Source organism: Callospermophilus lateralis, chromosome 10 (assembly GCF_048772815.1).
Source record: "Callospermophilus lateralis isolate mCalLat2 chromosome 10, mCalLat2.hap1, whole genome shotgun sequence".
Taxonomy (NCBI): Eukaryota; Metazoa; Chordata; class Mammalia; order Rodentia; family Sciuridae; genus Callospermophilus; species Callospermophilus lateralis.
This window is the reverse complement of record NC_135314.1, coordinates 112743867-112771619: the sequence shown is the minus strand read 5'-3', so window position 1 is coordinate 112771619 and position 27753 is coordinate 112743867. Positions and strand designations below refer to the sequence as shown.

The window sequence follows — 27753 nt, the reverse complement described above, 5'->3', positions numbered from 1 at the left end:
TCTAATTTTTAGAAGTCATTATTGCATAATAATTGTGCATGGTAGTGGGATTCACCGTGACACTCACACATGACATAACAGAGCTTGGCCAATTTCTTCCCCCAGTGCTTCCCCTTTACTTCCTCTTCCCTCCTCCCTTCACCTGACCTCCCTCCTCTCCTGTTCTTTCTATTTTTCTGAGATCCCTTTCTTCTCCCTAGCTTCCTTGTGTGGCCCTTGACTTCTGAGTCTGGCCTATTTTGCTTAACATGATGATCTCCAGTTTCATCCATTTTTCTGCAAATGACACAATTTCATTCTTTATGGATGAATAAAATTCCACTGTGTATACATACCACATTTTACTTACATCTTTTGATGGGCCCCCAGGCTGGGGCCGTAACTTGGCTTCTGTGAATTGTGCTGCTGTAAACATGGGTATGCATGTATCGCTGTAGTATGCTGACTTTAGTTCTTATTGTTGTTTTGTTTTTATATCCATCGGTTTCCTCCTAGCTAATACCAGACAGCTCTTACCTCCTACTCTTTTCAGGATATAATTTATTGTGAAAATATGGTATTTATACAAAAGAATGTACATCAAAAAAAAAAAAAAAAAGGTTGCAGTGTTTTAAAATACCCACCATCCAAGTTAAGAAGTGGAATAACACAATAGGGTGATCATAGGTAACAATAATATAGTACGTATTTCAGAAAGCTGGAAGGAGTTTCAAATTTTGTATCATAAAGAACTGATAAATGTTTGGGGAGATATACAATTTGATGTAACTATTACACGGTGTATAAATGTATCAGAAAATCAATTACCTCATTAATATGTATATTTTTAATGTTTTATGTATCAGTTAAAATAATTTTTAATTTTAAAAAAGAAACAGAGGGCTGGGGATGTGACTCAAGTGGTAGCGCGCTCACCTGGCATGCGCGGGGCCTGGGTTCGATCCTCAGCACCACATAAAAATAAAATAAAGATGTTGTGTCCACCAAAAACTGAAAAAAATAAATATTAAAAAATTCTCTCTCTCTCTCTCTCTCTCTAAAAGAAAGAAAAAGAAAAAAGAAACAGAACACAACCAACACCTTGCAAACCCCTTTTCAGCCCTTCCTAATTATAGCTTCCCCTCCCCTCCACAGGTAACCAGTATCATCAAATATATATGGATTAATGTTTTCTAACCTTTAAACAGTACATTTTTTATTTTGCCTTTATGTAACTGGAAGCAATAACTGGAAGCAAATGTATTTAATTGTTTGACTTGATTTTTTCAACACGTTCTTAAAACCGGCCTGTTTGATGCAGGCTGCATGGAGCGTTCCACAGGGAGAAGCTGTCATTTCCCAGAGAGGGGGCGCAGACCCCAGCCAGGCTCCCCTAGGCCATACTGCCTTCTGCTCGTGTTCCACTGGTGGGTTCACGCCAGAGGACCATGTCCATCTAGAGTCAGGTGGCCCTGGCCGTGCAGGCTGGGAAGAGCATGGGTTGGTTGAGCAACAGCCTAATCTGATCCATGGACAAGGCCTTTTCCGGTTTGACAGTTTCAAATGGTGCTGCTGCTGTGGCTGTGGCCCACTCGATTGTGTCTCCTGTTGTACACGTACCAGGCAACTGGAGGGCGTACACCTAGGAGCTTAGCTCCTAGTAGTGGGGCATTCCCAACTTCACTGGGTGATACCAAACCTGTTCTGCATCACTGTGCTTTCCCTGTGTGCCATGAACCTGTGCTTCCATTGTGGCACTGACCCTCTGCTGCTGTGCCATTTTTGTGTGTTATCTTTAACACACGATTGAATGCTCTTAACAGCATCTGCCTTGAAGTTTTACAGCGAGGTCAGTTCTTTTCCAGCCGCTCCTATAGGATGGAAGGGGCTCTGACACAGCTGCAGCACAACATGCCGATTGTCTTCTTATCAGTACTCAGAATCCACTGACCACTGTGTTTACTGGCAGGTTTGGTGCAAATGCCAAGGTGGTGCATTTCCTGGGACGAGTCAAGCCGTGGAATTACACTTATGACGCCCAAACAAAAAGTGTTAAAAGTGAGTCCCACGATCCCACCATGACTCATCCAGAGTTTCTCCACCTTTGGTGGGACATCTTCACCACCAACGTCTTACCTCTGCTTCAGCAATATGGCCTTGTCAAAGACACCTGCTCATACCTACATGTGGTAGGTTCTCTTTTTTTCCTTTCATGTGCTTTAGTGCTGCACTCATAAAAATGAGGCCTAACAGTAGAGTTTGGGAATATTTAGTTGCATTTTAAACACAGAGATAAGGTTTTTTGGAAAGAAAGCAATGACCATCATCATGCAACATGATGATGGTAGATTGTGGAAAATTTCATTAGAAAGGTTTTTAGTTTTATTTTTTTCTTTTTAAATAAACACACATGCATATGTTGTAACTATACAATTATTAACCCATTATTCATAAAAAGACTCGAAGATCATGCCTAATGGAGTAAATTTATAAAGAACACCAGGCTCTGGGGGTGGTAGAGGCTTGCCTGGCATGTGAGGGGCCCCGATTTGATCCCCAGAACTGTGAAAGAAGAGAATGCCTCATCTAGTGGTTTAAAATTTTCAGATATTTAATTACATTTTATATTTGCCATCTTCTCAGATTTCAGTGAAAAATCACAATAGTATGAACATACAATAAATACTTTTCTCAGGCTATTTTGATTTCCCGTTTGCACTCCTAGTATATAAGCCCCTGAAAAAGAATCCCTTTGTAGGAAGGAGAGAACATGTTCCCATCTACAATAGCAGCCTTCTTTAGCATGTTTTCTGACTTTAAAGGTCTCCCTTTAAGATTTGTCCTTTGGACGAATTGAAGTAAGATGAGAAATTAGAGACCGAGTGTGGTGGTGCACACCTATAATCCCAGGAGTTTAGGAGGCTGAGACAGAGAATCGAGAGTTCAAAGCCAGCTTCAGCAATGGCAAGGCACTAAGCAACTGAGTGAGACCCTGTCTCTAAATAAAATACCAAATACGGCTGGGATGTGGCTCAGTGGTCGAGTGCCCCTGAGTGCAAACCTTGTTACCCCTCATCTCCCCCCGCCAAAAAAAGATGAGAAATTAAGATGTTACGTATAAAGTTATAAAAATTAGAACCAAATGGGTAAATTACAATCAGGTAATCTGTTAATTACCTGACTAAAGGGATTATAATATTGTGAGAGATTCTTTTCTGTAGTAGCTTAGCTTTTACTCATGTCGCTATTATTTGTACCAAAATGTAGACATGAGAAAGGGAGAGATAACTAACACTTTCTCCGAGTACTCTGTATGGATCATAGATTAACACTTGTACTGTAGTTGGAACAGTGCCTGGTTCGTAGTGAATGCTTAGTAAAGTTAGCTGTATTTCTTTAACCCTTAGAACTAGTCTTGTCAGTAAGTACTATTATTGCTAAAATCTCCTTCTTAAAAGTAACTTAAGGCTTAAAGTAGGTAGTTACCTAACTTGTCTTAATTAACAGACTACAGTAGCAGGACTGGAACTCAAATCCAGATCTGAAAAACAGTTATCCTCACAGAAATTTGAGATGGACCTTCTTAAGGTGTACCTCTACTGCCCAGAATGAAGTGTAGCATTGTTAGGGCAGAGGATGGGAAAGCATAATTTAAGTGGTCAGGCACTGTAAATTCCATCGAGTACACTTGACTAGACCTCAAGGGCCTTTCTCCTGGGGAAGGTCCTTGGAATTGGGCAGAGTACTCCGGAACAGCCTCTCTTCGTCACTGCTGTTCCAGGTGAGGCAAAAGCAGGATCAAGCGTGATCCCTGTGTTGGCCCAGCTACCCGACGTGTGTGTTCCCAAACCCTTTGAAGCTCTAGTGTACTTAAGTACATACACCAACCCTTATGCTTCCGTATGTAGAGAGCAACAAAACAGGTGTTCAAAATTTGTTCCACCATTTTCTTTGTTAATAGCTATGACTATTCTTATGCATTCACCTTCTTTTTCTCTCTGCTGAGATTTCCAGTGCCTCCCCACTCGAGTGCTCTTTGCAGGATGGCATTGGCAATCTTGTAGGGCACACCTGAAGACGTTGTCTCCCATATGGAACGTGAATCAGCCAAGCCTCACATAGAGTAGACGGGCCCCGTGTGCTGCCTCGACACTGTTCTTTCTGCAACCCAAGGACTGAGAATTATGAACCAAGGGAAGGTGAAGACAGGAATTGAAAGAGTTGTTCAAAACCAGACAAACTAACAGAAGCTACAGGAATAGATGTTACTTGGTAATCCAGATGAAAGCTTGAGCAGGCAGAAAAATGTGGTACATAGTCCCAAGCCATTCAGCTGTGCTTACAAGTGACAACTTGTGTACCTGATGTGGCTCTCTGGGCAGGTTCCTCTGAAACATAGCACTAGGTATCATTTTGTTTAAGTTCTCAACCTTTCCGAGCCCACAGATTGAGGACTGATCATGAGACGTGTTCCTTTGTCCACCCCTCTTACGCTTTCTAATGAACTGTTTGCAGCTCTCAGACTTGGTCTATACACTGGCCTTCTCTTGTGGCTTCTGTAGAAAGGTATGCAGAACTTAAACTAATTCCTTTGTTCTCCCAATGTTTTCACTGAGTCAAGAAGTTTTCATTTTGTTAGGAAAAACAACCATACGACCCTTGTATCTTTGTGTCTTTTTTGTTTGTTTCACGTAATGCTTTTCAGTTTTTGCTATAATGCATGATAATTCATTCTGGCTTTTCTCACCTACTTCACTTTATTGCATTCTTGAAAATCATCTGACTTCGGCTCTCAAGGACTCTCTGTGCTCTCTCTTTTAGGAACATGTCTCAGGAGCCGTATCACATATGTCCCTCGGAGAGAGCCCAGCTACACCTCAGCCCTTTGTATCCTCAGAGGAGCGGAAGGAGCGGTGGGAACAGGGCCAGGCTGATTACCTAGGAGCAGATTCCTTTGACAACATCAAGAGAAAGCTGGACACTTACCTCCAGTAGCAGCGTGGCCATCCTCCTGTGGACACAGCCACTTCACAGCCACCTGTTCCTGACACTTAGCATCTAGAGTGGGCTGAGAAGTCTGTTACACTTGTTAAGGCTTTCACTAAAACTCATCAGACAAGGGCTTCTTGCAGGACGACAGGTGAGAACTAGGCAAAAGTTGTGAAGTTGTCATTCTGTTATGGACAGTGTTCTGCTTTGTAACCCTAGACTTACTTAGCTAACATTTCAGAAATTCGCAATATGGCAACTGCCAACATACGTGGTAGGGGAGGCCCACTATTGACATTGAGATGGCTGTTCATCTCAAGTGTGCAGAACCAGGCTCCACACCCCTCTCCCTCCAGAATGGGATGTGGCATCTGCCCCTTGCTTGCTTGTCACACCCTGCACTAGATGTGCATTTTGCAACTGTCCAGAGGCTGCCAGAGTGATACTTGTGCTTTCAGGTAAAGGCAGCCTTTAATAACACTGCCCTGTGACTCATAAACACATCGACAGGTGGCATCAGCCCGCCTCATCTCCTAGTCCTATTGTCTGAATAGTTCACAGTTTTCCATGCACCGAGAAGGCAGCATGCTGAAGCTTTTGTTCAGTTCTGTATATCTGAAATCGCAGTGTGTTCTCTGATGGTAACCTGCAGTAGCATCCTGTATGAAAATAAAGACTTACTGCCATGTCTTGGTTGTTTAATTAAGTATTTCCCCTACCTCACTCTCATTAAAAAAAAAAATCAATTTGAGAATTTTATAATTTATAGAATTTGCCAGTCTCAAAAAATAGTGTAAAGCTTGACATGGGTAAATGCATTTAAAAGTATTATCGAAGATATTTAAAGCTAATGTTCTCCAGTGGTGGTGATGGGTCTGACAGATGGAGGAAGGTGAGATCAAATTTATCTCGTTTGTCATCCACAGTGCATCCCCAAGGGGTGTCCAGGGAGAATACTGTAACCTTAAAATCTGTCTGTTCCGAACACACTCAGTAATCGCTCAGGCTGTCAGAATCTGTGCTGGACCAGTACCTTCCAGTTTTTTTTTTTTTTTTTAACTCAGAATAGAAGAAGTGTTAAATCATTTAAGTTTACAGATGTTTCTGGGATGCAGAGGACATACTCAATGGAGAGGATCCAAAATGGCCTTTAAACATAAAATGAGTAAGCAGCATAATTCAGGAAAGAATATGACAGGAAGAAATTTGAGGTTTAATGAACCACAAGTTGCAGTGCCTTTTTTGTTGTTGTTACTGAGGATTGAACCCAGGGGTGCTTTACCACTGAGCCACATCCCCAGCCCTTTTTATTTTCAGACAGGTTTTCACTAAGTTGTTTAGAGTCTCGATAAATTGCCCAGGCTAGCCTCCAACTTGTGATCCTCCTCCCTAAGCCTCCCAAATTGCTGGGATTACAGTGTGTGCAACACTGTGCCTCAGCTGCAGTGACTTCTGTGACCTAATCTTCAGTCACCCTTCTTTGTTTATTCTGGCTACTGAGATCATTCCTACTCAGTGTGGATGAGGGAACAACCAGGTTTAGATACCTGGAGACTATGGGCCACCATGGAGTCTGGCTACCTGAAAAGCTTCAGAACCTGAGAATTTATCTAAACTTTACAGTACTGAATGACAAGTGACTTCTGAAGAGTCAACAGTTATTTGGACTAGTGGAGAGTGAGTTGCTACCATTTCCAAAAACTGAAGTGTCTCCATGTGGCAGGTGGTATGGGTACACAGACCTCTCTGGATGGCGCTGAGGCATAAGCAACTTCTGCCGTTGGGGCTTCTAGGTCCCTGGTTGAGATGAACAGAAACCTAAGTCTTCAGATAAATACTACCTTGTTTTTCTGGCCATTCAATGTGCACTCCAAATAAAGAATATAAGAAGAGATAAAATTTGTGGCTGGGGTTGTGGCTTAGTGGTAGCATACTCGCCTAGCACGCGTGAGGTACTGGGTTCAATCCTTAGCACCACATAAAAATAAAGGTATTGTGTACACCTAAAACTAAAATAAATAAATAAATATTTTTTTAAAAAAGATAAAATTCAAAGTTTTTTAACTGAGAAGAGGTAAAAGCACCAAATGTTTTTGGCAGCTGATGTGGGGGCAGGGATCACACATTACAACTCGAGTGTATTTACTATCTTTTGTTCCTTAATTTTTTACACATAATGTAAGAAATAAAGCTGTAAAGTGAAAGGCCTTACTTAAAATTTTTAATTAGTGAAGGTAATTAACTTTCATAATCAGAAATACTGACACATTGACATAGAAGACAGCATATAATATGCATAAAAGTACGCCAGGTTGTAGCTGGGAAATCACTGAACTAGGTGATGGATTTCTTTTCCTTTCCTGCTTTTTCAAGAACAGGTCTTTAATTAGTATGAACTGACTTCTACACAAAGCTGCACAGTTCATACTTCAAGGACCCCCCCCCCAAACACCAAGGGTTGCTTAGGAAGATGTATAGAAAGGCCACATTCAAATCATAGATGTGCAATTTTACTCATTGTATACAGTGGGGGCACAGCAGGCTTTGGAAGGAAAGACCAACTTCCCCATGAAGGTCAGATCCATCCTGTGCCTGACCAAGGTCTGTTCAGGAATGAAGTGAACGTCTATTTAATTCTCTTTTGCCTGCATTTGTTATACTCTGGAAAGTCTTAAAGTGTTCAAAACTTGACATTAAAGTGAGTTATCATGAGTCAAACATCAAATCTGCCCTCATGTTTATGACTCTCATCTAAATGCTAGTGAAAAGAACTCTGGCAAGCAAATCAAGTAGGAAAAAACCACATGTCTTCAACATTCCCCAGCATAAAAACTTTCAGTCTGAGGATAATCTCATAGGTATTCATGGCATTCTTTTCTTGATTTAACTATTTCCAGCCTAGAGTTGTCGTTTTGAGGGCAAAATATCTTCAATAATTTACAGTACTATGTATATATGCAGGTATTGTCACAACTCCTTTTCTTCTTCAGATGAGGGAATTAATCAGGACCAGTGTTTTACATCAGGCATTTTAAATTCGATATAGTCTAATTTTGGAACAAGAATATTGGTGGGGGGGGGTTACCAGGGATTGAACCCAGGGGCACTTAATCACTGAACCACATCCCTAGCCCTTGCATGGCCTGAACAAAAATTGTAACCAGTTCAACTGAGCAGAATTTAAAAAGGTGGAAACAGGAATAAATTACTCTCTCAGTACTTCCTACGCACTATCAAAATTATAAATATAAATACTTCACATAAATGAGATTTAATGACATTTTATTCAATGAGAAAATAGTCATCAAAACTATGACACCAAGTAAGCTAATCAATTTTTGATGTTTTTATTAATTTTAAATTTAAAACAAAATCCAGTTTGAACCACAAACTTCAGTTGGAACTACGATTGGAAATACAATGTTTACAATATATTTCTAAAGCTATTATTCTATGTAATAATAAAACAATTAACAGCATAGCATAATGTGAAGTTTTCATTCCAGTGGTTTATATATTTTCTTAGGATGAATTAAATTCTTTTTTTTAAAATTTAACGCCACTTAATTGAACTATACAAAAACAAAACAAAACAAAAAACATTTTTAAATGACTTGCCAAACATCATTTATGAATGTGTTTTTAAAAAAAAAATAGTTCCTCACTGTGCGGGTGAAGCCGCGCTGTCTCTGCCTTCACCATCAAGAGGAGCAGTCTGGGGGATTCCCCCCACTAAGAATTATTTATACTTGATTCTGCTGGAGTACTGGCACACACAACCCACCTGCCACATTTAATCAGAGTCTGATCCACCTGATTTTGTGTAATGCTAGAGCTAGCAGGTAAGGAACTTCCCTCGACTCCTAGCAGACCAACCCAAGTCATTACTCTACTACTGTCTCAGCAGAACCTCTCAGTCTTGATGAAGTCAGTCCTCTGCCTCACCTCTGAGAAAAGGGACTGGGGGGATTCTTGCTGGCTGATCCATTGCTACTCTAGACACAGGGAGGGGAGGGCTTAGCCGGCAGGTATTGGTGCACACCTCAGGTGTGTCCCCTGTGACCCCATATTGCTCTCATCTCTCATCTGTCAATCAAATCACCTCTAACACTGTAAGTAAGAGTAGGTGTTCTTAAGTCTGTATCAAACATGATGCATCTCTTAACTATGGTAATTTCTTCTTTGGATTGAAAAAAAAAAATCCCTTAAGGAAATAAAACCACTGAATGCGTAAACCTGACTGTGCAACCTCTAGTTTATTTATTTTAAATGACTTGAGTCACCTAGAATTCTGTAGCAACTACTGTGAGTTTGCTTATTAATGTAAAAAAGTAAGAAAAATGTAAGGATGAATTACTTAAGTTCCAAAATCAAATTCTGATTTTAAACACACATAACAAGGAAATTTTTACATTCAGGATTAAGATGTCTTTAATAGTTGAGATGAGTTTGGAGGTCATCCAGCCCAACTTCCATCCAGACATCACGCCTCTCACATATAGTAGTCTTCTGAATTATAAAAATTTATAGTTATTTCCAAAAAAAAAAAAAAAAGGCTAGATAAATAAAAAGTACTATTTATAGAAATATCTATTTAAATTCCATAATTTAAATATTCAAATCAAATTGGGTAAAACTGCTTCCCTCTCAGCCCCAGACTGTATTTACACCCTGTGTATCAAATTACATTTAAACAATGAAGTAGTACTAATTGACAAAAATGGAGAAAATAGTATTGTAACATAGTCCCTAATTTTTTCATGAACATAAAATTGCAAGTCACATGTGAATTATATCTCAATGAAGCTGTAAAAAAAAAAATGCAAACAACTTGGACTTTGGTCTCTCATTAAGGTTTGGTTTTGGAATGCAAATTGTGGTTTTTCAAAGTCAAAATCAATCTCTTTCAGTTTGTATATATGTATATATTAATCATTTACAAGGACTGGGGATCCACGCATCACCAATCCAGAAGCTCTGGTGAATAACCAAATGTGTCCAACATAGAAAATAAGTCTTTACCAGTCAAAAGTATAAAAGGTTTGACCTTATTGGAAATATGAAAAAGCTGAGTACTTGGAAGATATATGAAAATACTCAGCATAGATACTATGAAAAGTTGAATAACAAAGTAACTTTTTTTCCAAAAAATTATTTTAGGCCACAGTATGTAACGGAACTTATTGCTATTTGAAGTATCATTAAAAATAGGTTCATATAAGAGATTATGTGTCAGTAACACCTCTTTACTAATATAAAATAGGCCCCTTTTAGAAGACATACTCTAGAGCTCATTCCTAAATCTCTGTATTGTTTCTCATTTTCAAAACTTAGTATCTGATCAAACTGACCTTACTAAAATCCCAAAAATTATAAATCAATTAGAGTTCGGATTTCATTAATTTTAGCTTGTTTCATTTCATTAGCATTCGATTTTTTTGTTCCAAAAGCTCCAGCTGCAAGTTCTCTTTTTGTGTTTTGTATTTTCAGCATATTTTCTTCAACAGAATCCTTCACAATGAACTTCAAAAAAAAAAAAAAAAAAAAAAAAAAGAAATTGGTTAAGTACTTTTAACGTAATATTTAAAATCTTTAATAATAACCCCTATTAAGAACATCAAATGAACTACTGTCAAGACTCATCATGAAGGATAAATATGATAACAAGACTGCCCACAAAAAACAAATTCCCAGACATCATGAGAATGGTGGTATACTACAAAAGGATTTGTAATCTTATTATGCAGCTTTCAGAAAATGTGCAATAATTTCTAGAAAACTGTTCAGCTCCTTATTCTTTCTCAATACGCCACAAGAACACCTAGAATGTGACGCAGGAGCACTAGAGCTATGCTCTGCTCTCCTGTACCACTGGGCATGGTTGTCTCATATGAGGACTATAGCCCACGGGACACAGGTGACATCTGACAACCCTATCAACAGATGAGAAAGAAGGAAAAAAACAACCTACAACTATATAAGCAAATCTGTCTTAACTAGAATAAAAGCAAAATGAATTTAACCTTATCCTAAAAAAGTTGCAAGAGAAATTTCTAGAAAGCTAAGAATGAGTCTTTATCCAGTATTAATTCATAACATTAAGCAAATAGGGAAGGGAAAAAACATGTACCTTCTCAACAGATGCTCTTAAGAAGCATCTGATAAAATTCAACATTTATTTCTGATTTAAAAAAAAACTGATTTAGTCTAGGAATAAGAGACATACTCAACCTTATTAAGGAAACTATTAAAAATTTACTAACAAAAACGTTTAATATAAAACAAAGTATTTCCAACAAAAACAGGAGCAAGTCAAGTGCAGAAGTCCCAGTTACTACAATAATGAAAGAAGCTGTATTATAAAACTTTACTGGAATATGTAAGAGCTAAATAAATGAAGAAACTATGTTCCTATAGGGAAACATTCATTACTGCTAATGAAGAAAGTAAGTAAATTATTATCAACAAATAAATTATTATCCTGACCCTAAGTATAAGAGTAGTAAAAGGAACAAACAATGTGATTCTTCAAATGAAGGGTAATGAGAACACTCTACCCTTTCAGGAACCAAAACATACTTGAAAAAAACCAACAATGTTATAAAACTAATATTGTCTTGAGAACAGGAAGAGATCAATGGAACAAAATGGTCTAGATATACACCTACATATGCATTTCATATTATTAGGAAAAAAAGACTTAAAAAAAGAAAAGTGACCATACAAAAGTTTTGTTTTTTTTTTTTTAATTTGGAAAAAGAAAAAAATCAGACCCACTGTCACCCAATACAAATCTTCCCAAAAAGTCTGAAATAAGTAGAGAATAGTTTTTAAAATCTAAAGATAAAACCTTCTTTTCTAAAAAGATCTTAAAACCTAGAAACTATAAAAAAGGCTGACAGGTTTTAACTCATAAAAATTTAAAGCTTTTTCATGACAAAAAGATCATAAGGTTTAGAGACAGGCAAGAAAGAGCCTGGGATAAGCCATTTCTAACATACATCACCAATAACTTAGAATGTACAAAGGTGTCCTTCATATTGTAAGACTACATTCATGCTGTAACTGAAAACTAGCAAAAGATATAAACAAGCAATCCACAGAAAAACTATTAATGAATAGAAATGTGAATATGTTCAAGGTCTTAGGTAAATACAAATCAGAAGGGCACTTTTTTGACCATAAATGAGCAAAAATTTCTACCAGTCTCATATATTATAAAGTCTCTTTCGACAACAACTTGACAGCTATCAAATAAAAATTCTAAATCCAGAATTCTAGTTTTCTTAACCTATACTGAAGTACTCATATATATGCACAAAAATGTATGCACAACAGTGCTCATCATAGCATTATTTTTATCATAAAAAGTGGACTAAATATTTAATATTCAGGTTTTAGGTTTGCTCAGAGGTACAGTGCTTGCCTACCATGTGTGGGGCATTAGGTTAGATCCCCAGCACCATATACAAATAAAATAAAGATATTGTGTCCACTTATAACTAAAAAATAAACATTAAAAAAATATTTAATATTCAGGTTTTAAAAAGGAATCAAATTCACAGAGACAAAGTAAAATGCTGGTTGCCAGTGGGGCAGGAGGGAGAAATGGGGAGCTGTGGCTTGAAGGGAGCAGGGTTTCAGTTTGAGATGACAGCAGCATTTTGGGGACAGCTGCATGACCACCTGGTGTGCATGTGCTTACTGCAACTGAATGGCACAGGTACAGTCATGGCTGAAGTGTCAAAATGTGCTGTGTTTCACCACACTAAAATGTGTTGAACCAAATGGACTTACACAGTATAATGTTTAAGTAAAAAGAATATGTTGCAGAATAATAAAGTATGATCCTGTTTATCTTTGAAGTAAATTTTTTAAAAGTTGAGATAGATACTAAAAAAAAAAAAAAAAATGCATGTAAATACAGGGAACAACATATCCTAAAAATTCATGGAGAAGAGACTGAGTTTTGCTCTCCATAATTTGACTTCTATCACAATAATGTATTCATGTTATTACTTGCATAATTAAAAAAAAACAAACACATTCGCCTCGTCTTAAAAAACAGGTGATTCAGAAACTCACTTTAGTTATGATAACTTCTTGCTTCTGGCCAAGTCTGTGGCACCTGTCAAAGCACTGGTCCTCGGCAGCAGGATTCCAGGCCTACAGAATAGGATTGGCTTTAGTATTGGGCTGCCGGGTGAGTTATGCTTAGCCCTTTCATTTCAGCAACATGCACCATCTTTTTCTGACTGAATTCATAATGCTGACACTGCAAATGTACTGAAGGAAAAAAGTCCACTTCCCCAATCACTCTGCTGAGAGGCAGGCATTCTCCTGTGTCACCTCACTCCACTTCTAATACTGGCTGAGTATCTCTTCGCTGAAATGCCTGCGACCATAAGTGTTTCAGATTTTAGTATTTCAGATCTGGTAATATTTGCAAAGACTTTACTGGTTGAGCATCCCTGAACCAAAATTCTGAGATCCAAAATGCTCAAATCCAAAACTTCTGAGTGTTGTCCTCAAAAAGAGTCCAACTTCAGATGTTTCAGATTAAGGGTACTCAACCTGCACCCTAAATACATGGCTTAGCATGGATGTCAGCACCCAATTAATCAAGTAATTTCTGATTTTTTCACTTTAAAGTGGGTCAGAGTATAAAAGTTTATACATTCTCTTAGATGACAATTTATAATAGATGCAATTCTTGGGCCCATTTATGAAAATGTTTTCTCACCCTCTGCTAGTCTTTGGTTCTTTTACTTTCCTCTATTCAGGAAACAAAAGTACAAAAAAAAAAAAAAGATCCCTAAAAACTGCTTAAGATTTTTGATAAGGTTTTCTATATCTGCCTAAAATCAGTTTGACTTCTGGTTAACACCAACGTAATAAAAACACTGCTTAAGCTGAAGAAGAAAATGATGATGTAATGAAATGGAGGGAATATCCAAAAAGATGGAGGTCTGTAATCTAGAAAGAGAGTAGTCAACTATTTTTTAAATAGAATCACGAATTATCAAGATAAGGATCACCAGGATGACTGCAGAAATTGAAAACAGGGTATTTTGGGGGAAAGGTACATTATACAGCAAATTATCAGCCAAAAACTAAAACAATATCAGATGAATATATAGATGACAGTTTTACAATATGATTTATACTTAGGCTAACTATTCCTTTTCTTTTTTAAGTTCCCTAGGGATCTGAGGAAGAGGATGGTTTTGCTATTGAGTTGTAATTTGAATTTGGGATTCTTTTTCAGTGTGGAAGTTAAATTTAAGGACACACTTAGCTTATGATTTTCTAGAACTGACAGGTATGATATTATCTGAATATTTTGTATTTCACAAACACATTTTAAAATTGTTACAACCAAGACACCAAGTCAAATGTCTTGCTGTTGCACCTATTTTATCTAGCAACCTAAAGATAAGCTGGCAACATACATCCAATGTGACTATCAGAAATCCAAACTGATAGCTCCCATTCCCACATGTAGTGATTAAGTAAATAATTAGTCTCACCAGAAGCTCATAATGGACACTATATACCACCCCTCTTACACAATGTTTGCATGAAAAGGTAAAAGATTTTCACAAATTTTTTAATTGAATTTTGTCTTCCTGGGATTTGATTTTTGTTTTAAAGTTATAAACATTTGTCTGTCATTGATTGTTTTGTTTTTGCTGAACTGGGAGCTGAACTCAAGGGCATTTTACCACTGAGCTGTACCTCCAACCCTATTTATTTTTTATTCTGAGACAGAGTCTCACCAAATTGTCCAGGCTGCCCTCAAACTTGCAATTCTCCTGCTGTAGCCTCCCAAGTTGCTGAGATTACAGATATGTGCTGCACATAGGCCAGAGAGTGTTTTTTAAAAGTATAACTGGTAATAATTGAGTGATAATAGAGTGCAGTGGTGCACACCTATAATCACAGCAGCTCAGGAGACTGAGGTAGGAGGATCACACAAGTTCAAAACTAGCCTCAGCAAGTTATCAGCCCCTAAGCAACTTAGTGAGACCCTGTCTCAAAATAAAATATAAAAATGGGTAGGGATGTGTGGTTCAGTAGTTAAGCATTCCTTGGTTCAATCACTGGTATCAAAAAAACCTTTATAATAATAAGTACTCTATTAATAACCTCTTCCTTATCTAGTACTAAGATTATATAAATAAGACAAAATAATTTGGGAATTTGTTCTAGAAAATTAAGGTTTTTGCATAAACACTGCATTAATATCGAACAATCTATAGTTATGGTGACTTTTTTGATACCAAGGGTTGAACCGAGGGGCACTTAACCACTGAGCTACATCCCATCCTTTTTTATATTTTACTTTGTGACAGGGTCTCACAAAGCAGCTGAGGCTGGCTTTGAATTCATAATTCTCCTGCCTCAACCTCCCAAGCTGCTGGGATTACAGGCATATATGTGCCACTGGGCCTGTCGAAGCTTTAGTATGGCTAAGAATTAGTCCAAATGCAATTTAAAACCTCTGTCCTCAGATTGAAGAGGTCTAAATAATAACCATAAAACTCTTTTAAGATTTAAAACTTCACTCTAAAGCACTAAGGCAAATACAAACCTCTGCCAGCCACGATATGTGCCTATGAAAGCCTACATACAACTACCTGGAATCTTACTGTGAAGGTCACACTCAGTTGAGGGAAAAGAAGAGGAAAAAAGCTTTGGTACACAGGTACATGAATCAACTAAAACCTCACCAGAAAAAAAGAAGTGTAAGGTTCATACACACAGTGAGTCTGCAGTTCTGCATCTCACAACACATAGCACAGGGCCGTCTGCAGCCCACACAGCACCCAGCACAAACCAGGGTCACATCAGTTCATCCCCGTGTGTGTTCAGAATGTGCTACTGTGTGGACACCACCTCAGCCCGGCACTCAGACTTTAGCTTCCTTCCACCTCTAGGTCCGAAATGTACATTCACAAGTGACCGCACAACATTAGGCGATAAAACTTTCTGCAAACACTCCATTAGTTATTTCTCCAATTGTGATCCCCAACCACCTGAGTTACCTGTGATCAATGTTAAGAATGCAGATTCCTGAGTCTTACCCAAGACCTCTTCAATCTGAGGACAGAGGTCTTAAACTGCAGTTGGACTAATTCTTAGCCATACTAAAGCTTTAAGATCACTATCACGTAACAGGCATCAGACTCCCATTGCCTGTACCACACCTTGACACTAAGCAGGGCCTCATCTCTCACGGGCTGAATGGACCGCTTACGTGTTCAGTTAGTAGGTATTTATTCTGCACACAGAAGAGAAGCAGAATAGTACCACATAACAGTACTTAAGAACACACACTGTGACTCTGGCGTTCCCTACTGTTAGCTGTGTGAAGCTGGGCAGTTTACTTCTCTCCTTCAGTTCCCTCATCTATAAAATAAGGATGTTATTTCCCTCATAAGAATGTCATGGGGATTTTAGTTAACATATGTAAATCCCTTAAGAGAAAGCCCCCAATATACATATTTACTAAGCTATTATCTATTTCTAAAGTCTGCCTCAAAATCTTCATAATAATAAATATGAAGTAACTGCAAAAGAGTTTGTCTTTTGAAAAGCCTATAAAACTACTCACTGGATCCATTAAAAATACCCGAGAAGCTGCACAAAGATTCAAACCAACTCCCCCTGCTTTTAAGGACAGCAGCATGATAGTTGGAGAGCCTGCTTCAGTGTTCTGGAAACACTGAATGGACTCAGCTCTTTTCTTCTGGGCCATGGAACCATCCAGACGAGTGAACACAAATCCAGAGGCTCTAATAGGGACAAGGAGAGAAGTAACTCTTACTTTATTTAAAAAAAAAAAAGTTAAATAGTAAATCAATCAATTCTTTCACTAATGTATATATGTGTCTACTTATTCTTGCAGTACTGGGGATCCAACCCAAGGCCTTGCACATGCTAGGCAAGTGCCCTCCCACTGAGCTGCATCCCCAACCCTAACTTACCTTAACAAACACTACGGAGGAACTACTAATATGCCAGTCACTGCGATTTTAATAAATTAGGGATATGATCTTTTGAATCCTATGCTGCCACAAAACAGTTTTTTTTGTGACTCTGAACATCACTTCTGACAGATAAAATGACTAAAACTGGCAAAACATTAATCAGATATTTTTCTTTGATTCAAATCAATAAAAGTATATTAAATCCTTTGAGTCAAAGTGAAAAACACTGAACTCACTTAAGTGGTGTTTCTATTAGAGACAGGAACGTTGTAAACTGAGAAACAACTAAACTTTTTATGTTTGGATTCTTCTTTCTTAAGTCAATCAAAGCATGCATTAGAGCATTAATCTGAAAAAAAAAATTAAGATACCCATTAGATTCCACTTTTAAATGGCAAAATAAACCCCACATTCTTAAAATTTTTATCCCGTGATTGTACATATTAATAGGATTCAGTTTATTTCTGTACATACATATAATATGCACTGATCAAATTCCAAAATGTTGTCCAAAAAAGGTCCTGCCATGTTACTTAACTAAAAGGCAAAATGAAACTAAATTTTTTGAAAAAACTAAAAGAACACTACAATAAACTGAAACCCTTTCTCTCTCCTCTGAAATTCACCACATAAAGTAAGCAAAAAATCAGTAGCCAGAAAAAGGAAATTCAAAAGACATGATTAAAAGTAGAATGACTGTTTGTTACATGATGTGTATTCTCTTATATAAAAAATACTCAAATATCTGTACACGTGTACTTTACCTTTGAACTGGATGTCCATTCCATATTGGACTTTTTCTCACTGTCACATGCCAATTCTTCTGGAGGACATTCTAATAAATTGTCTCCATGTATATCATTTCTGCATAAAGGGCATTTAGCATGTGGCTGTTTAAGAACAAAATAAGAGCCACACTGGTTAGAGGAAAAGAAATATAAATTTGCCTAAACATTTTAATAGATGACAGACTCTGTATCTCTTGTGGCCAGCACTTTATTGAGCCAGATTCAGTCACCTAAGGTAGATCTGTACATGCTGAGCTCCAGCCAGCATGTACAGATGGAAGGACTCATGGCATGGGATGAAGAAAGAGGACAGCGAGAGTGTGTGGCTAGGGCTGGGCTGGGGCTCAGCGGCAGAGCACTCGCCTCACATGTATGAGGCTCTGGGCTCAATCCTCAGCACCACATAGAAATAAATCAACAAGGTAAAGTATCTGTCCATCTACAACTAAAAAATAATCATTAAAAAAAAAAAAAAAGTATGTGGTCTTGACTAGCAGCAAGAGCTTGAAATCCTAAATACCACATAATTTGCAGGCAATTCTTATGACACCTTATACAGCTGTCCAGATCTGCCAACCTCTATCAGGTTTGTTCAAAGTAACATCTGTTGTCTGTTATACTAAGACCTGCTAATAAAATTAGATTATATCTTAAATAACTAAATACAAACACTACTGCAATAAACTGAAACTCTTAGAAATCAGTATGCTAGTGTTACCTCTTGGGAGAAGGAAGACGGCAAAGGATTGGGAGGAGATACATGGATATGTTTACCTTATGATAATTATAATTCTCTAACTGTACAACTGTAATTTATCCACTTTTTTTCTAAATGTATTCTACATGTTGAATCAAAATGTTAAAGAAAATCTGCACTAGCTGCAGGACTGCTTAAAAAGATTATTCTACCTCAAAAAAATTTACCACACAGAAGTATTTAGATCTACATTACCCAATATGATGGCAAATAACCACATGTGTCAATTAAGCTTTTTAAATGAGCCAAATTGAGGTGATAGGTGTATACAATACCACCAAAATTTGAACATCTAGTTAAAAATAATGTAATAGATCACATTTTTATTTTAGATATGCTGGATTAAAGTGTATTACTAAAATAAATTTCATGTTTTTTTCACAAATAATATGGCTGCTATAAAATGGAAATTATCTTTCAGCCTTTCCTCATCAGTATATTTATCAGCAATGATCTAAACAGTACACAGAACTAGGATTACTGTCTGTAAAAAAGTGCCTCAAAAAAAAAAAAAAAAAATATATATATATATATATATATAAAATAGTTAAAAGGGAATAACAATGAGAAATAAATCATCTATGAAGATACTGAAATAATTAATCATCGAAAAGGTCATTATTAAATATAAGCCAAAACTTCTGTTTCCTTGGAACTGGGTTTCCATTACACTAAAGAAAAGCCCACCACTCCATGCAACAGTAATCCTATACTGAACAAAATACTTACCTGCTCATTCTGAATGACCTGACAAATACAAGGTTTACAAAACACATGTGCACAATGTGTTATCACAGGAACTGTTAAAGAATCCAAGCAAATTGCACATTCTTCATCTGAACCTGAGCTCAGAATTAACTTCATCTTCCTTATTAACTTCTTTCTCAATTCTTCAGGTGTATCATTTCCTAGAGAAAAGGCTGAAAAATTAATTTCAGAGCAAGATTTATAACATGACTAGACAAGTTAATCTACCTTACATAAGGCAAAGTTCTGTTTGCAAACATAGGTAGTCTTTTCATCTGTTCTTGACATGGCAAAAGCTGGTTTAAATTTGAAATTTTAAGAAAAAGTCAGAAGACAAAATAATCTCCTATAGAAGCATCATTACAGCTTGATCTGATTACACTAGCAGACTAAAAGATCCAACTTGAACCTTTCATCTAAGGGTGTCTACCACTAGAAATCCTGCAAGAACCTTATAATTCCCTTTCTCTGGTAAAAAGTTCCTGAGTACTTTCCCTGAGTACACTAAGCCCTTTAATAAACAATGTTTACAGGGCAAAATGAAACAATAAACCAAATTTAAGCCACATAAAGAACTTCTCATTCCGATTAAATTAAATTCTAACAAATACAATGGCACACCTCCAACATACTTCTTACCTGAGGAGCCACTGGAAGACACTGCATTTGTAAGAAGGTGAGTGTGACAACAAATCTGCCGCAGTCTAAGCAGAAGACCCAGGACATCTGCATAGTGTGCAAGGACAGTTCCTTCATTAAAGTACCTGAAACAGAAACGTGTTATGAGTGAGATCCTCTAAACAACTTCTCTGGAAATCACTTCAAAACAAGAACAAAAGCCAGAAAAGCATACTTTAATTTAATGATACCAAGAGAGATTGGTTAACCACAGAGCACTACAGATGAGCAATGGCTGCTAGCTGTAGGAAAAGCTGGACAAGATGTTGAGGGATATGACCCACCAAACCACAATCCTTTAAGAGATGGCACAGACTCAGGGTGCACACCTGGTGCCCTGAGCTTCTCTGCACCCATTTATACCAAAAAAGGCAGGCAAGCTGCACGAGGAAGCGCAGAAACGCAGTCGACACAGGCAGGCCCAGTCCTCCACACCTCACAGCTCTGGGGCCTTGAATCTGTTATGTGTGCACCAACAAAGAACCTAGAACAGATGTATATCCCAAAAGTAAACTGAGATATTTCCTGCTGTTCTGGCACACGGGTATGAACCTAACATGAACCTGGACTAGCAAATACTAGTTCAGTAAGAATTCAAGATACTTGAATGCTAAGTAATAATTAGCACAGAGCAAGGAAGGCAGCAAAAGGAAAGTCACCAGAGAAACACTGCCATAGAACAAACAAGAATTATGACCAAGGATACCGCCATGACTTCATGTCACTCAATAAATCTCTTCTTCCTTAAAAAAGAATCCTAAGGCAACGACAAAGTGCTCTGAAAAAAAAGACCTGGCTTCTACCAAAGCCGCAATGGGCCTGACCTTCCTGCAGTTCTCGTGCTGGGTGGATGCCCCACTTGTGCAGTCCTGCTCACTCTAGGCCCTAGTAGCACGCACATCACACATGCTTCTGCTAGACCAGACTCCATTCCAACCAGTTCCTCATCCGCTGCAGTCAGTCTCAGTTCCCACTCTCAGATTCCCACATTTTATTCCTTTTGTTGATAAGTCCTGTTGACCAATTTCTCTATCCACCCTACAGACAGCACCCTGTCACTCCCAACACTGTACCTTTTAAAGATAGCTGCAAAGTCAGCAGACCTTCCTGTGGAGATGGCCAGCCTCACAGGCCACTGCCTGACTCTGGATAGTATTTGCTCCCACTGGGCTTCACTTCTTCTACATACCTGCTGTATTGTCCTCTGGAGAATTCTCCTCTGTAGTACACATACATTCTCTTCCCCTTAGAAGCAGTTACCCATCCCAGCAGCTCAGGAGGCAGAGGCAGGAAGATCACAATTTCAAAGCAAAAAGCAAGGTGCTAAGCAACTCAGTGAGACCCTGTCTCTCAATAAAATACAAAACACAGCTGGGGATGTGGCTCAGTAGCCAGTGGCACTGAGTTCAATCCCCAGTACCACCCTCCCCGCCAAAAAAGGCAGTTACCCAAACCCATTAAAAGCTGAACTAACAATCAAGCAACAACCCTAAATACCAGTCTCATTTTTTTCTTCCTTTTAAAGATAACCTTAGTGGAATCCAGTCCATCTCTGCAGTCTCCATTTCTTTGTAATCTACTTCCTCATCTGAGAGTTTACCCTGGTAACTCCTGATCACAAGATTAATGGCCCTTTCTGAGTTCTCACACCATGTGACACCACTGATCACTCCCTCTTTCTTGTACTATAACTTTCTTTTCTTTCTTCATACTTTTATCTTTAACCAATCTGCAGTAACTTTTTAAAATCTTAATTCATTTAAATGTGCACATCCTCCTTTTAGTTTTGGTCCTTAATAAGTTTAACTATCTCTTTCTCTAGCCATGCATCCACCCTCTTCCAAATGGTTTTTATGTACTCCCATGACACAGTCAAAAATAGAAGCAAGCAAGGTCTTCTGACAAGCAATTCAAAACTTATGATTTTATGTAGACTCTAAATTTTTTCCAGCCTAAAGGAATTAGTTACCTGGTTAAATACACTATTATGTCATTCACTTCAACTATTAATTTTTAAACAAAAAAAAATCCTATAGACCACAGAAGAAAATTATCTTTCAATAAATTTGCAACTTTACTGCTAACATATATTAAAATAACAACAACAAAAAATGAAACATGATTCAGTTAGTGGGAAACAAAGAAACAAAAATTTGAACACAGCTCTTTCTCCGTACCTTCCAATAGTAGCTTTGCCTTCATTTTTCACAGATTGGTAAATTTTTCTCTCTTCATCTGAAAGTGTAATGTGCTGAATAAATACTTTACGTTCTGGTAACTCCAAAACAGGCTTTCCTTTAATTTTGCTTGTCTTTGTTCTTCTAAGTGTGATATTTTTAATTAGGGACTGTAAACGTCTAGTCAAAATTAAAAAAAAAATAATTAAAAAAAAACTTTTTATTTCTACATAGCAAGAAAGAAAAAGTTAACTTATTACTATTTTATAACCTTAGTAAAGTTTTTTTTTTAATCCTTATTTGAGGTCTTATCCAATTGGATAATCACAGAACTATTCTACAAGCAAAAAATTATTACAACAAATGCACTGAAACTTTTTCAACTAAATACCAATCAGTTTAACCTTCTTAAATCCTGTCTTTTCTTAAGCTCTTCTCTCCATTTTTGTTCCAGTCATTAATTCTCAATTGTCTTGTCAACTACATCATCAACAGTCAAGACTCAGATTCTTATGTTATAATCACAAGATGCTTCATTTAATGTTGCAAGAATACAAATATGGGTAAGAGCCAACTTTCTGTGAGTCAAAATAAACATTTTTTACTTAATAAGTTAAAAAAATCCTATTTTCTATAATATGAAAATCAACAATGTTATATGAAAATCTAAAGTGATTTTTATAAATAACAAGTGTCCCCAAAATAAAAACATGATGTGAAAATTCAGGGGAGAAACACCTTCTTAGTTCCACAATCTTTACAGCTCTCTCTCAGCATCAGAATTAAAGGAGGCACACCACCTCTTTAAGAACTGATGTACACTTCCCCAACAGTGAAATACAAAAACAATTCCTTAACTCGAATTTAAATAGCTGATTCAAGTGGTCAGTTCTGCCAACTAAGTTAATGGCTTCTGAATCTTTTTCACTCTAACACATGGTAAGAAACACATTTTACTGCACCTGGAGAACATACACAAACAAATATATTTCTCAAAGCAATATTTACCATGTATGATAAACTTTGAACTTTTATTTTCTCTTCTACTGTTTCATTTTCTTTTCAATACTGACTACAACCTTTATAACAATTTTGTAACCCACTAATGGTCCCAAATCCTCAGTTTAAAAATCACTGCTCTAAGATAAAAAACTTGAAGCACATTATCCTAGCAAATGGCAAATGGCTGCCACCAAGCTGAGTTTTCATTTATGTGTTCAACTTTTATCAGAAACAACTATGAGAAACGTCCTCTCATAAAAAAACTTGTTGAGGTCACTGAATCACATCATCAACAATCATGTACAAAACTATATGAATTATGACAATTTAATGCTTATAGGATCCTGAAGGATACTATTTTTCCTATCACTGTTGAATCTGTTAGTGGGGGCTCCAGTGGCTAAAAGCAACACACAGAGCACAAAGCCCTGCCTTTCCCTTCAGTTTGGCTAAAAGAGAAAAAAAGCAATTATTGGTGATTAGAAATCTTTTGTCTCCCCAAATAAAAGTCACTATGTTCTAAGAGTCAAAGGGATACAATGTATACACTTTTTAGAAAGGGAAGTCAAGAGTCAAATAAAAAGAATAATGGAAATGGTTCCACTGTCTGTCACTAACACATATCAGCTGTTATGAAGAGACTTACCTAAGTCCTCCTTCATCTCCCATAGTGACGGGACGCTGTATTGTTCTATGCCACCATTCTCTATCAATAAATGGTTTAAGTTTTAAAAAGGACAGAAGAGACCACAAGTCCTTCAAAGAATTCTGGATAGGAGTTCCTAAAAATAAAAGGAAATTGTTATAACTCCTCCTTTTTCTTTTTTGATAGTTCTAGAATCAAACCTGGGACTTCATACGTGCCAGGCAACCACTCTTACCACTGGATCATACCCCCAGTCCCTATTGATGCTTAAGAACATCTGTCCTGTACAACCAGATGAAACAGGTGAAAACAAACACTCTGGATGAGGCACACCACTAACAGCTGTGCCTGCAGTCTTTTGTTACACATGTACACATCTCAAAATATAATTTTACTCTAATTTTTAGCTGTCACTTGTCAACATAAGGGGAACAGAAAAATTCAGTAAACTCCACTTTCTCTTCATTGCATACCTAGCTTATTTGGTTTTAAAATAAGTAGCACCAGCAAGAAAAATAAGCAACTAATATAAATTTATATTCCCTTTCCCATCTTCCAGTAAAGGTATCATGAATAGCAAACAGGCTCTAAGATGGACAATAGGAAAGTCAAGATTCTGATTATAGGATTGGAGTGTCTATTCTTCCCTGAGGTTCAAGAATAAGTAGGTTCCATAAATAAACTATGACCCCAAGGGTGTTATATCATGAGCAATTATGAAGAACAAGTCAAAACACTTGATTAAATTGTTTCTATCATTAATTTTAGAATACACTTTTTAGTCAATTACAATGTTATATCACCAACTTAATAGTTAAAAAGTTGTTTTTTTTTTTTTCTTTCATTTGCAGTATGGAGGATCAAACCTAAGGCCTTCTATTTTAGATGAGCATTCTACCTACCACTTACATCATGGTCCCCAAAATTATTATTATTTTTTTTAATTTAACACAAGATTCCCACTTTTACCACTTTCACATAGGTGTTAACTGGAGTAACAAGTGCATCCAAATTGGAAAAGAGTTAAAAGTGTCACTGTTAACAGAGAATATGGTTTTATATGTTAAAAAAAAAAAAAAAAAAAAAAAAAAAAACTCCTCTGGCTCAAAAAACAAAACAAATTTGGCAAAGTTGCAGGATACAAAATCATTAGTATCATTTCAATATGGCACTAGCAAATTATATGAAAAAAAAATGAAGGAAACCCCATTTACAACAGCTATAACCAACCAAGCGACCTAGGAATAAATATAACCAAAGAGGCAAAAGATGTCTACAAGGAGATCTAGGAAACAGTGATAAAATTGAAGAGAACGCAAAAATAAAGTGAAAACATCCTGTCACAGATTGGAAAAATCAATACTGAGAAAATGTCTGTAGCACTCACAGCGATTTACAGATTCAGTGCTGAGGCAGGAGGATCGCAAGTTCAAAGTCAGCCTCGGTAATGGTGAGGTACTAAGCAACTCAGTGAGACCCTGTCTCTAAATAAAACACAAAATAGGGGTGGGGATGTGGCTCAGTGGTTGATTGCCCCCGAGTTCAATCCTCAGTTCCAAAAAAGAAAAAAAAAAGAAAAAAAAATTCACAAGGAATCTCAAACTCTGGAACAGCCAAAGCAATCTTGAGTAAAAAGAATAGAGCAGAAGCACTATATTACCTGACTTCAACCATCAACTGAAAGTCTGTGAGAATCAAAATAGCATCACACTGGCATAAAAACAGATACACAGGCCAATGGAACAGAACAGAGAGCGTGGAAGTAAACCTACAAGTCTATCCACATAATTATCAACAAAGGTGCTAAGACCAGGTACAAGAAAAGGACCTTTTCAATAAACAGTGCAGAGAAATTTGGGTATCTCTATGCAGAAGAATGAAACTAGACTAGACCCCTATATCACATCAGTTTCAAAAATCAACTTGAAATGGATTAAAGACTACAGGCAAGACCCAAAACTACTAGAAGAAAACAGGTAAAATGTTTTAGAACACTGGAATGAGCAAATATTCTTCTTTCTTTTTTTGATAAGATCCCAAAATATCCCCAAAATGCAGGAAACAACATTTATTAAACATCTATTAAAAATAGACAAATGGAATTACATGAAGGTAAGAAGCTTCACACAACAAAGGAAACAATCGTCAGTGAAGAGGCGACCTACAGAATGGAAAAATTATCTGCCAACTATGTATGTGACGGGGGTTGCCGTCCAAAATATATAAGGAACTCTGGAAATTAATAGCAAAAAAAAAAAAATTGTTTTTAAATGATCAATACATCTAAGTAGACATTTCCCAAAAGAAGATACAGAAATAGCCAACAGGTATATGAAAATGATGCTCAACATTACTACTCATAAAAGAAATGCAAGTCAAATCCACAATGAGTCATTGCCTCACTCCATTCAGAATGACTTATCAAAAGACAAAAGACAATTCCTGGCAAAGACATGAGGAAAAGAGAGCCCTTGTGCACTGTCAGTGGGAATGCAAATTAATCCAGTCATCATGGAACATGGAAAGCAGCATGGAATACAGAGTCATCTCACAGAAGTGTGACCAGAGGCTGAGGAGAGGAGCAGGGAGGGAGTAGTAAAAGCTTCCTCAGTGGGTACTAAGGTACAGCTAGAAGAAGTAGGTGGCTACAGACAATATCAACACACTTCAAAAGAGCCAAAAGAAAGGACTTTGTTTTCACCCAAAGAAAGATAAACAATTAAGGAGATAGTTAGGCTTACCCTGAATAATGACACAATGTGTACATATCTTGAAAAGCCACATGGTACCCCATAAATATTTTAATACTTATAGGTAAATTTTAAAAAGAAATCAAAACAGTGTAAGGTAAAAATAATTTTTATGTCATAATTACCTGTCAATACCCATCTCCTTTCTGCTTCTAAATCGAGTGCAGCTTTTGTCTGCTGAGCATTTGGATTTCGAATGGCATGGCCTTCATCCAGGATCACTCTTAGCCATCTTATGCTATGTAATGGACTGTCCCCTTTAGTCTGAAAGAAGTGTGTCATGACAGTTGAAAAACACAGGAACAGGACATAATTTGCTTAATAATATTTGCTCTTTTTCTTTAACATCAACACTGCTTTTAATTCAAGAACTATGCCCGTTAAAGTACTGAACACTAACAAGCTGAGCATTATCAGAGGTAAGAACACTGAAGCCCAAGGTGCCAAGTTTGCTGTCCAAAGAACCACCATTAGGAAGCAGAAGAACCTGCCTTCAAACCCAAGTCTAGTCTAGCTCGCTAAAGAATGAAACTGTAGGATACCCTGAACTACTCTGCATCAGATTTACAATGATGATAAACAACTGCCAGTTATAAGAATTCTTTCAATGTAACAACCTTGATTTCTTTTCTTACCCAAAGTCTGAAATTATTTTCCTCCATTTTTTTTTAGTACTACTTATTGGTGCATAATAATTATACATAACAGTGGAATTCATTGTTACATATTTGCACTTGTGCACAATTTAATAATATAATTTGGTCGATTTTACTCCCCAATACCTTTCCTCTCCTCTTCCCATCTCCTTCCTCTATTCTATTGGTCTCTCTTCTATTTTCATGAGAAGACTGAAATTGTGACTAAAAGGTATTTTAAAAAATGTTTTAACTGAACAATTTGAATTATATATGTTTAAAAAAAAAACTAGATTCCTAAAAGAACTGGGAAACTTATTAACTGCAGCTGCAGAAAAGCTATTTTTTAAACCAAAATATTAATCAAATCATTACAACAGAAAACAATTTTTCAGAATAAAAAAAAATTTTCATTTATAAACTGCTATATATACTTGTTACAAATCCAAAGTTAAATTTTAACTAAAAACATTCTAAATGGAAAACATTTCTAAATTAGTATCTAAACAAAATACAATCCTTCCTTTTTTAACCAAGTTTTTTAAAAATCCTACTATTCTCTACATATTAAGTATTAGAATAAAAGAGTACACAGTTTGAATTTTAGAACAC

At 36.9% G+C, this 27753-nt stretch overlaps 2 protein-coding genes across 8 annotated transcripts in view; one reads left to right on the top strand and one right to left on the bottom strand.

Moving 5' to 3' along the window:
* The window catches only part of Gyg1 (glycogenin 1), a 33747-nt gene extending 28091 nt beyond the window's left edge, over window positions 1-5656 (top strand). For 2 of the 3 annotated variants that reach the window (XM_076868059.2, XM_076868058.2), the window contains exons 6-7: window positions 1949-2168; window positions 4801-5656. In XM_076868059.2, coding sequence (XP_076724174.1) covers window positions 1949-2168; window positions 4801-4974 — 394 coding nt within the window. In that variant the 3' untranslated portion in view covers window positions 4975-5656. The remainder of the gene's footprint in view (window positions 1-1948; window positions 2169-4800) is intronic. The other variant, XM_076868060.2, reaches the window with a different exon arrangement.
* A 2645-nt stretch (window positions 5657-8301) lies between these two features.
* Window positions 8302-27753, bottom strand: part of Hltf (helicase like transcription factor) — a 47174-nt gene continuing 27722 nt past the window's right edge. For 2 of the 5 annotated variants that reach the window (XM_076868053.1, XM_076868055.1), the window contains exons 16-26: window positions 26632-26770; window positions 23757-23892; window positions 22109-22288; window positions 19893-20017; window positions 19236-19426; window positions 17726-17851; window positions 17198-17310; window positions 16586-16766; window positions 13054-13134; window positions 10320-10491; window positions 8302-9477 (exon numbers count right to left, since the gene is read on the bottom strand). In XM_076868053.1, coding sequence (XP_076724168.1) covers window positions 10339-10491; window positions 13054-13134; window positions 16586-16766; window positions 17198-17310; window positions 17726-17851; window positions 19236-19426; window positions 19893-20017; window positions 22109-22288; window positions 23757-23892; window positions 26632-26770 — 1425 coding nt within the window. In that variant the 3' untranslated portion in view covers window positions 8302-9477; window positions 10320-10338. The remainder of the gene's footprint in view (window positions 9478-10319; window positions 10492-13053; window positions 13135-16585; window positions 16767-17197; window positions 17311-17725; window positions 17852-19235; window positions 19427-19892; window positions 20018-22108; window positions 22289-23756; window positions 23893-26631; window positions 26771-27753) is intronic. The other 3 variants (XM_076868056.1, XM_076868057.1, XM_076868054.1) reach the window with 2 other exon arrangements.